The 12,150-nt window shown below is 33.8% G+C and overlaps 1 protein-coding gene across 4 annotated transcripts in view; it reads right to left on the minus strand.

Moving 5' to 3' along the window:
- The window catches only part of LOC121854641 (putative glycerol kinase 5), a gene marked incomplete at its 5' end in the record, with an annotated part of 197,031 nt that overhangs the window by 20,697 nt on the left and 164,184 nt on the right, over nt 1–12,150 (minus strand). The window contains 1 exon segment of one of the 4 annotated variants that reach the window (XM_042349522.1): nt 10,945–11,056. In XM_042349522.1, the coding sequence (XP_042205456.1) occupies nt 10,945–11,056 (112 nt within the window). 4 annotated transcript variants of the gene reach the window in all.

Below are 12,150 nucleotides of genomic sequence, written 5' to 3' on the forward strand. Positions count from 1 at the left end.
TTTCATTACGTATTATAATGATGCCAAGTGACTTACTGTACAGTTGTTCATAAGATGCCATGACTTACTGTACAGTTGTTCATAATGATGCCAAGTGATTCCTTTCTGTACAGTTGTTCATAATGATGCCAAGTGACTTACTGTACAGTTGTTCATAAGATGCCATGACTTACTGTAACAGTTGTTCATAATGATGCCAAGTGACTCTACTGTACAGTTGTTCATAATGATGCCAAGTGACTTACTTGCACAGTTGTTCATATGATGCCAAGTGACTTACTGTACAGTTGTTCATAATGATGCCAAGTGACTTACTGGGCTGGAAGTTGTTCATACGATGCCAAGTGACTTACTGTACAGTTGTTCATAATGAGCTATGACTGCATTGTACAGTTGTTCATAATGATGCCAAGTGATTTACTGTACAGTTGTTCATAATGATGCTAGTGACTTACTGTACAGTTGTTCATAATGATGCCAAGTGACTTACTGTACAGTTGTTCATAATGATGCCAAGTGATCACAGTTGTTCATACGATGCCAAGTGATTCACAGTTGTTCATAATGATGCTGTTCACAGTTGTTCATAATGATGCTGGCGATTCAGTTGTTCATAATGACGCCAAGTTCACAGTTGTTCATACGATGCCAAGTGACTTACTGTACTGGTGCTGTTCATAATGATGCCAAGTGCTTCAGTTGTTCATAATGATGCTATGATTCAGCTGTTCAAGTACGATGCCAAGTTCATAGTTGTTCATAATGATGCTGGCGCTTCACAGTTGTTCATACGACGCCAAGTGATTCACAGTTCATAATGATGCTGGGTTCGCTGTTGTTCATATACGATGCCAAGTGATTCAGTTGTTCATAATGATGCCAGTTCACAGTTGGGTTAATTGATGCCAAGTGATTCACAGTTGTTCAGCACGATGCCAAGTGATTCACAGTTGTTCATACGATGCCAAGTGATTCACAGTTGTTATACGATGCTGGCGGATTCTACTGTACAGTTGTTCATATGATGCCAAGTGACTTACTGTACAGTTGTTCATAATGATGCCAAGTGACTTACTGTACAGTTGTTCATAATGATGCCAAGTGACTTCACTGTACAGTTGTTCATACGATGCCAAGTGGACTTACTGGTACAGTTGTTCATAATGATGCCAAGGATTCTACTGTACAGTTGTTCACGATGCCAAGTGACTTCATCAGCAGTTGTTCATAATGATGCCAAGTGACTTACTGTACAGTTGTTCATACGATGCCAAGTGACTTACTGTGCTGGTGTTGTTCATAATGATGCCAAGTGACTTACTGTACAGTTGTTCATACGATGCCAAGTGACTTACTGTACAGTTGTTCATAATGATGCCATGACTTACTGTACAGTTGTTCATACGATAAGTGACTTACTGTACAGTTGTTCATAATGCCGTTAAGTGACTTACTGTATGCAGTTGTTCATACGATGCCAAGTGACTTACTGTGTACAGTTGTCTGGCACGATGCCAAGTGATCTGGCCAGTTGGCTATAATGATGCTTATGATTCACAGTTGTTCATAATGATGCCAAGTCTACAGTTGTTCATAATGATGCCAAGTGATTCACAGTTGTTCATAATGATGCCAAGTTCGTTGTGCTGTTCATACGATGCCAAGTGATTCACAGTTGTTCATAATGATGCCAAGTTCACAGTTGTTCATAATGATGCCAAGTGACTTACTGTACAGTTGTTCATAATGATGCCAAGTGCTTCACAGTTGTTCATAATGATGCCAAGTGATTCACAGTTGTTCATAATGATGCCAGTTCACAGTTGTTCATACGATGCCAAGTGATTCACAGAAGTTGTTCATAATACGATGCCAAGTGATCTACAGTTCATACGATGCCAAGTTCGCTGTTGTCTATACGATGCCAAGTGATTCACAGTTGTTCATAATGATGCCAAGTTCACAGTTGCATATACGACAAGTGATTCACAGCTGTTCACGATGCCAAGTGATTCACAGTTGTTCATAATGATGCTAAGTGATTCACAGTTGTTCATAATGATGCCAAGTGATCTGCTGTTGTTCATAATGATGCCAAGTTCACAGTTGTCTGGCACGATGCTATGATTCACAGTTGTTCATAATGATGCCAAGTGATCTCACAGTTGTTCATATAATGATGCCATGATTCAGTTGTTCATAATGATGCTGGCGACCGCAGTTGTTCATAATGATGCCAAGTGATTCACAGTTGTTCATACGATGGCAAGTCTACAGTTGTTCATAATGATGCCAAGTGATTCAAGAAGGAAAACTATAATGATGCCAAGTGCTTCACAGTTGTTCATACCTTTTGCTTTTTTTTTACTTTTTATCTTTCACCACTGATTGCCTCGCTAGACGCTGGGAGATCGGTCACGCCTCTGTTACGCACTGTTGGCACGCGAGATACACTCCAAGGAGAGGCCACTTTATACCAAATTCACACTAAATCGAAGTGTTGTTTCAATGGAATAATTTAGTTTGGTAGTTGAGAGAAACACAAAATATTAAAAAGACTGAGAGTTCACCTGATGCAATTCCCTCAGCCCATCTTATAGAATAAACAAATATATTTTTTTTGTAGTATTTGTTGAAACAAACACTATAATACAGCTAAAGTTATGGATACAAAATGGTCTGTTTACTGGGCTGGGAAGATGGGGGAGGGGAGGTGAGGATATGTTTGACAGTTGCTGCTAAGGTCTAGTGCTTATTTATTTATTCAACCTTATGAGTGACTTTTATGTTTTTTCTCTTTATAAAATGTCACTCAACTAACATGGGAGAATATACTTACATTGCTGGAATTCTTATAAGATAGTGATTAGTTTGAATATAAAATGCTATAGCTGCATTAGACATAACAATTTTAGTTCACTTAAGAATTTTATTAGAGATATAAAAAATATTTATCTCTTGTGCAAAAATATATGACGTTTATAGTCAATTATTCGCTGTCTTGCAAGGATTCTAGTAATACAAATTATATTTCTTAACTTTAGTCTACATATTACAGTATATAAGATAAAACTTTAAGCCTAAAACAAAACACTCCAGCCCTGGCTGAGAAGATGGGGGAAGTGACAGTGATATGTTTGGACAGTTGGTACTGAAGGTCTAGGTGAAGTATTATTTTTGAGTACATATACAGTACAGCTTTGTCTTTCTTAGGACAATGTAGGGGTGCCCAGAGAAACATTAGGGCTAGGCCTTAAAATATGATGCACCAGATTGACTAATGCAAAATAGGAAAGATTCGCTTAAATTATTTGTTTTTTTCTTAATTGTGGGTGTTGTTTTTAAATCAATAATCTTAAATCAATCATGAAATTGATTTTTAACTGTACTGGGCATTTACTGGCTCTAATCGTATCTGAACCTGTTCCCAGTGTTGATCAAGTCTGTCATGAAAACAGCTCAAATCAGTGCCACACAACACTCAGCGGTTTTTCCTAAGTGGCCATTTCCAAAATGGAGGACTTATTATTTTTTTTCATAAACACCTATTTACATAACCTAAATTAAGTGTGTTTAATAATGAGTTGAAATATATAAAAAGGTTGTATAAAATACAAAATATACTTAAGAAATTGTTGATTTGTCAAATATCACTATACTTTACAGTGGTCCTCGTTAATAAACACAATTGCCCACAGACCAAGCGCATAACCTTATATCCATTATTTCAATGGGATATTGGTAATTGTTCCAACTCACAGAAAAGTATACATGCAAGCACTGTAACTGGTAATTAAAATTAATAAAACATTAAATATAAACTAAATACAGTACTATACTGTTCAGTATACTGTACATAATAAATATAAGACAATAGAATAATTTATTTTACCTTACTTTGAGGTGTGTATGTCGTATTCCCGGCAGCTTTGTTTACATATCAAATGGCTGTTTGTAGAGGCAGTCAATGATGACCTGCCATATTCTTTACAGAGTTTACTGGTTCTAATGCCTTTTTCACATTTCATAATAATTTCTGCACTGTATATTATCAGTACAGGTAGTCCCCGACTTACGACCATATGGGCTTACGTCCATTGGTACTTACGACCTGCTTTGACCGTACGTCCGTCGGGACATACGACCGCGGCAGTCGCGGACCAAAAATATTTTCAAATGACGCGCGCATTTTCTATACCGAAACGTTTCCGTCCAAGGCGAGAGGGTGGCTCGTCTCGAGTGCCCCTGTGGGTACACTCACTGGTGTCGGACTTACGACCATGTCGACTTACGACCTGGATTTGGTCCCTAACCCCGTCGTAAGTCGGGGGAGCACCTGTATGTTAACTAAATTTCAGAATGACCATAATTTGAATGTAAATTGCAAAAATATTCAAGAGACCAACAAACTGGATGTTGACTTCACTGTAAAACAAAATAAACTGAGAAGCGTTGTTGTGATTCAATCAGCTGATGGGCACACAAAACTGTTCTGTACTGTATATATTATCAATATGTTAACTAAATTTCAGAATGACCAATAATATTAATATAAAAAATGCAGAAATATTCAAGAGACCAACTTTCTTGATATTTACTCCACTGGAAACGAATGTAAACATAGAACTGATTACTGCATTGTCGGACTGGCCGATCAGCTGATGCGCATAAGACGCGTTTTGTCGTAAGAATTTTGTTAATCAAAGTTTGGTCAGTAATCGAACCTTTTGTTAACTGAGGGACCACTGTAATGTGATGAATGCTATTTTGTGGTAATTTTTCAAAAATGTAATTTTTTTTAAACACACTGTATATATTACATTCATACATGCATTCATACAGTATAAATAAAGAGCTGAAAGAAATGAATATTCATTTTTACTCGGCTGAAACAGCATATGATAACTAAATTGAAGCAAGACCAAAAGTCAGTCACTCCATCATGCCTGGCAGACTGACCATCTCGTACATGTTGACGGTAAGGACAACTTGACTTAAACTGTGGTACACTGGGCTTATCAGCTGTGTTGACAACGGCAACTACATATAATAAAAAATACGTTAACGGTTATTATGGCCTTCAGTTCCTGTTGTTTATATACTTGAGGTAATTTATATAATTTTTTAGTCAGACAACAAAAGGAGGACAAATTAACGTCCGCCCGAGAAGCCGCACGGAGGACAGAGTGCTCAAAAGCCGGACTGTCTGGTCACCCTAGTTGTTCCATTATACAGTAGCCTCAATAATGATGTTAATGTGTCCTCCAATATTGCAATGCAAGGTGAATCGCCTTATTGCTAATCATTAATTACCATTAAAATAAAGCAATAATAATGAGATGTGTTCCCATGTGACCTTTTCATATCTTTTGTGTGGCTTTTTACCCCCCCCAAAACAATACAATTAATGAAAAGTGCAAACTATATTCTTTAAAATGTTTCTGAATGCACTTATACAATATAAATGAATAATAATATGGTCACACAAGAGGAGATGAGACGCCATTGTTTTTGTTTGTGTTTACAGTACAGGAGTCCGGGACGATAGTTCTACACGAGAAAAATGAAAATAAGACCCTGGTTGAAGCTGTAGTAAAATTAATAGAAAAAATGTTTTAAGTAACGTTATTTAATGTTAATAAATGGAACAATAGAAGTAGCTAACCACTAATGGCAAAGAAAAAAAAGAGATGGATTGGGAAAGCCAACATATGCGTGCGCATTTAAGGATACCGCATCATTTTTCTTAAGAATATGTACAAAAGATTTATTATTGTTTATTACTGAATATCTATTTGATTGAATTTATGTTTATATATGTGAAATGAACAATGCAATTCATTAATAATACGTAGAATATTAAAACACACACGAGACAAGACGGCATTGTTTTAGTGAGTGACAATGGTTCTACATAAGAAACTGAAGAAAAAAAGACCCTGGTTGTAGCTGTAGTGAACTTAATTTAAAAAAATTGAATACATGTACGTAAGTATGTTTTAAGTACAGTAAAAGTCCAAAAATGCGGATGCCAGGAATCCGGACCACCCGAGAATCCGGACTTTTCGAAAACTCAAATTTTTTAAATTTAGCAGGCTTTTGTGGGTTATGTGAATGAATGGAGTTGCTTTAAAAAATTAATTTACATAATTCTAATAATAAAAGTAATTGTAAATTATAGGTAACTAATTTTGTTAGTTTTGTAATTAGCTTGAACTGAAATGTAAAATTTGAGGCACTATAAATCTTTTGTGTGTATGTGTGAATGCCACAGCTGCACAGCGACAACAAAGGACCACACGATCGCCACTTTAAAACAAGCAATCAAACTGTGACAACGTATGTAATTTTGAGTCCTACTCTTTCCATGTACAGAGTACAAGCCCATAATAATGGCCCCTAAAGTAGATAAACTTCGTTGTGTGAAGAGAAAGAAGAACACATTGAAATTGAGTGACAAACTTGAAATAATTAAGAAACTAGAATGTAAGGTGAGCAATGCTGTTCTAATGGAAACATACAACATTGGAAAGTCTACAATTTATGATATAAAAAAGGCAAAGAATAAAATTCTAGAATTCACAGCTTCTTCTGAGCCTTACAATAAAATTGCTGAAAGAAAAAGTTTACATTGGCCCAAATTAGAAAATCTTGATAAAGTGTTGCACAAATGGTTTTTGTTAAAACGATCAGAAGGTATGGCAATTTCTGGGCCGATGCTTATTGCCAAAGCAAAGTCTTTTAAGGAGCAAATGAACATTGAATCAGAGTGCGCATTTAGTGATGGATGGCTTAGGAATTTCAAGACTCGTCATGGTATTAGACAGTTTGTTTACATTTTTGTCTAGCGTTGACCTTATTTTTCTTTAAAACTGCTCGTTTTGACAAATGAAGCATGCTTTATTTGCTAATGAATAAACTATCAAAATGTACCTGTTCATCTCTTCTTTATTCCTCCTTAAATTTTAATTTTAAAAGTACTGCCTGAGAATCAGGAAAATCCGAAAATCCGGACCGACCCAATCCCCAAGCAGTCCAGATTTTTGGACATCTACTGTAATGCTATTTAATGTTAATAAATGAAACACTAGGAGTAGCTAACCACTAATGGTAAAGAAATAAGGCGAGACGATTGGGAACGCCAAAGTATGAACAGTAAGTGCGTACATGTGAAAATCTATCATCATTTCTCAACATATGAATATGAAAACAACACTTATTTACTGTTCATATATGCTTTGAATATTATTTACGCATGTAAAACTTAAATTCTATTCACCAATGGCGGTAAAGTCTAAAATATAAGGACAGCCAATGAATATTGTGCGAGTTTTTACTCCGATGACGAAGTCATCAGGTTCAACTCTGGCTGAAGCTGTAGCTTTCCATAAAGCTGTTGCTGAAACTGTTACTGAACCTAAAGTTGATGTTGAAGCTGCTTATGATGCTGAATTTGATGGTGTAACTGAAGTTGATGGTTTAGGCCTTCGAATATTAAAGCTGTCGAAAGAACCTTACACAGCTGCTTTCTTTTCTCATTATACATCTTTATGTAGAGATCATTTGTGTTTATTTAAATTTTAATGCTTTGTTCTATTAATGGATCCACTTCAGAAAATATGTTCATTGCTTGCTCCATATAATATCCACAGACCTGTCACCTTTATCATACCGTTTTAACACATCTAGTTTCTCAACTAAGCTTAGACACTCTCTATTAGCTTTTGAAACAGCACTACCATCACTTGCTCATGTTGAATAGGGATGCAGAAATGCTGTAAGAAACCTGAGAAAGTTTTTCTTCAGTTCCTGTTCCAGATGCGTGAAAATAAAAGGCCCGCCAAGCTCAGAGTGTTGTTACCATTCATTAGCAAGGCAGATTCTTTGCACAAGGCGCTCTTCATTTTTTTACAGTAATTTTTTTTTATAATATATATCGGGATATAGTTATTATCTATATGAAAATGTAATTATATTTTATTTTTATTATACAGTACTGTATTTTGGTCGTAAATACAAATGAAATAAGGATGTAAACTGAATTGGGTCCTAAATTATCTAGGGTTTCAAATACAAAAAGTTGTTGGACAAATCATTGTTATCCGAGGCTTTACTGTATATATGTATATATGTATGTATATATATATATATATATATATATATATATATATATATATATATATATATATATATATATATATATATATATATATATATATATATATATATATATATATATACAGTGAGTTCTGCTATAACGCGTGTTTTGATAACGCGAATTTGCTCTAACGCGATTTATGAATTCGGAACAATATTTGTATAACGCGATCGCTTGTTTGCTATAACGCGATTTTTGCTTACTATTTCTCCAATTTTGTGGTATTAACTGTGAATATGGTAAAGAAGAATATCTCCAAAAAGCGTTCTGATGATAGAATTCCCGGTGATTATCGTAAAAGAAAGGATATAACACTTGAAGAGAAGCTCGATGTTATCAACCTCAAAATCACCCTTCTCCCCCATCAAGTTACATTCATATTTTTTCAAGGTAAAGTGTTAAATTTACTGTATGATTTCATTATTAGATATAAATGTAACATTTATTTAGACTGTGCTATCCTTTGTGTTAGGCTAACTACTAAATTTTTTCGATTTCGAGTAATCTGCACCTAACCCTATTTTCTCCATAAGCCCTGTTATTTCTATTACGCGATTTTCTATAACACGATATTTTACAAGAACACAATTATCGCGTTATAGCAGAACTATATATATATATATATATATATATATATATATATATATATATATATATATATATATATATATATATATATATATATATATATATATATATATATATATATATATATATATATATATATATATATATATATATATATATATATATATATATATATATATATATATATATATATATATATATATATATATATACAGTCAACCCTCACTTTACGCGGTCCCACATTCCGCGTTTCCACGTTTACGCGGTGCCCTGCCAGAACCCAGGATGCTCACATTCCGCGGTGGGTGTACCCCTTTACACGGTGAAGTATAATTTTTTTATTTTGCTCATAAAATTCATACAAATTATCCGGCCAGAATATAATTTACATTGCTGGAAGTCTTACAATTTGATGATCATTTTCAATATAAACATCATAGATTTTGCATTAGACATACAAATTTTAGATATAATGTTTACTCTTGAGTAATTATGTTATCTTTTGTGCAAAATATATGATATTTATATTCAAAATATTCCTGGTCTTACAAGGAATCAGCAATGTCAATTATATTATCATAACTTTAGTCTGATTTATTATTTATTACTAAAAAGGTAAACAATCTGGTATTCCCACACATTTATCTAGTAGGGACGTTGGTGGGGGGTGGGGGAGAGGGAGGGAGGGACCGGCGACCGACCATCTGTTACCGTGTGAAGAATATTTTTTTTTTTATTAACTGAAGATTTTTATTTTAGCTCATAAAATTCATACAAATTACCCGGCCAGAATATAATTTACATTGCTGGAATTCTTACAATTTGATGATCATTTTGAATATAAACATCATATATTTTGCATTAGACATAAAATTTTTAGATAAAATGTTCACTCTGAGTAAGTATGTTATCTTTTGTGCAAAATATATGACGTTTATATTCAAAATATTCCTGGTCTTACAAGGAATCCAGCAATGTCAATTATATTATCCTAACTTTAATCTGAGGTATTATTTAATACAAAATGTTAAAATTAATTTTTTTCACCCACTCTTTCTCTTGAAGGGAGTATTGGTGGGGGGTGGGGGGAGGGTTGGGACTGACCGGGCGGTTGGAAGAGGGGGGGAGGCAAGGTGGGGTACTTTGATTGACAGATAGTGTCGTGAAGAATATATTTTTTTTTTATTAACTGAAGATATTTGTTTTAGCTCATAAAATTCATACAAATTACCCGGCCAGAATATAATTTACATTGCTGGAATTCTTACAATTTGGTGATCATTTTGAATATAAACATCATATATTTTGCATTAGACATACAAATTTTAGATAAAACATTTAATCTGAGTAAATATGTTATCTTTTGTGAAAAATATATGACATTTATATTCAAAATATTTCTGGTCTTACAAGGAATCCAGCAATGTCAATTATATTATCCTAACTTTAGTTTGAGGTATTATTTATTACTATACCTGGTTTTCCCCCCAAAATTTCTCAGAGGGAAGAGCCAGCAGTGTAGTGTGAGAAGAGGGGGAGGGAGTCGTGTCCATTATTTGAATGGACATTAACTTGGCGACTGTATTTCTCTATTTCTCTTAAGTATTAATTGTGTGCATGTACCATCATAAAATTAAGATGTTATTTTTACTACAACATAGTTATGTGTCGTCAAAAAGTGGAGTTTGGGGATCGGCCTGGACTCCATTTCAATTAATCCCATATGTTATGTTATTCACTTTACGCGTTTCCGGTACCCTCCGGGTATTAACCGCAAAGTGAGGGTTAATATATATATATATATATATATATATATATATATATATATATATATATATATATATATATATATATATAAATCTTTTTCCATCTGTTCAAAATAAATTTGAATAGGAAAGAAAATACTTGGATTTCTAATAGTAATGTATTCGAATACAAATGCCCTGAAATGCTGTATTTGAATGCATTTAAATAAAAATACCAAACATGAATACTCCATCCCTGCCTATGGCTGATTATTTTTATTTATTTATAGCAATAAATATTGTTATTGTATCACAAAGCCTTTTAAACTAATATTGGTCAAATTATTTTTTTAAATTTAATAACTTGCCAGATACTGCCTGTTGTCACATGTGCCATCTGACAACAGGCAGTATCTGCTAAGACACACTTGCCATACACCAGTTAAGACTTACCTGCACCCATACCAGCCAGAAAAGCACAACCTAGAGCTGAAACATCTATGGACTTTGGTCTCTCTAGCCTCTTCCCTGTCAGGGTCGAGATCATCTGCATCAAGAAGTCATTCTGTGCAACACCCCCATCCACCCTGAGGGGTAAATCTTTACTGCATATCATAACACAAAAGCATTGAAAATAGAGACACACACATCACCACACCATAACCATATTCATAATTTAAAGCACAAAAACCAAGTTATTATTTACTGCAGAGAAGATACCAGTAGTTGCCAAGTGCAAGATAAGAAGGCAAGAAAGTTATGAGAAAATTAAAGATACCGAGAACAGTTGACACCAAAGCAATATTGACAGGGTGTTACAATATTAAATACAGTGGAAAAAACACAAGATCTTTGAGAAGTGGGTAAAAAATTAAAAATAAACAAATTAAATTAAAAGATATAGTATAATGAACAGAAGTAATTAGAAGTAGTAAGTAGGATTGCAGTTAAGATTTTGTTCACAGAAATTAAAAAGAAAAAAGGAAGAAGAAAAGATTCCATAATACCCGGTAATTAAAAGAACATATTGTATGGAGGAAAGAATGTTATCAATTTAAGTCAATCAACGAAGATTGCATATCAATGTCGGTTTAATGTTATATATTCCACAAGAATTTATAGTTTATGAAAGACCAAGCAAACACAGGTACAGGTAATATGAAAAATACAAATTTCATATTTAGAAACATATATGAAAGAACATTTGATTTTTTGTATGTTAATGCATTAGACATAGGATATCATTTGTGAAAATTTATCAGGCAGTTATTCATTATCAGAGGGTCACACAGGAGGGATGGTTTAATTTACCACAATCCAGGGCAAATAGTTCAATTATTGTTTGCCCAATTTGTTTTGGATCCAAAGTTGGATAGCAAAACAACAGTCAATGACAGGAGGCAATTATCAGTCACAAAAAACACAAGTACACATGATAATTATGAAACATTAACCAATATTTATTTTAACAAATACATTTCAGCAAATGAAAAAAGATAAAACCAAAGCCAACCACAAAAAATGTAAATAAATATAAATAAAAGCATCAAAATCATAAAAAAATCCTCTCATAACATGTATGATATTAAAGAGAACCAGACACACAACTCAAATTATGTACAAATGAAAAAATGTACAAACATAAGGATGTAGGAAATA

The sequence above is a fragment of the Homarus americanus genome, unplaced genomic scaffold, assembly GCF_018991925.1.
Source record: "Homarus americanus isolate GMGI-L3 unplaced genomic scaffold, GMGI_Hamer_2.0 scaffold51859, whole genome shotgun sequence".
NCBI classification, from domain to species: domain Eukaryota; kingdom Metazoa; phylum Arthropoda; class Malacostraca; order Decapoda; family Nephropidae; genus Homarus; species Homarus americanus.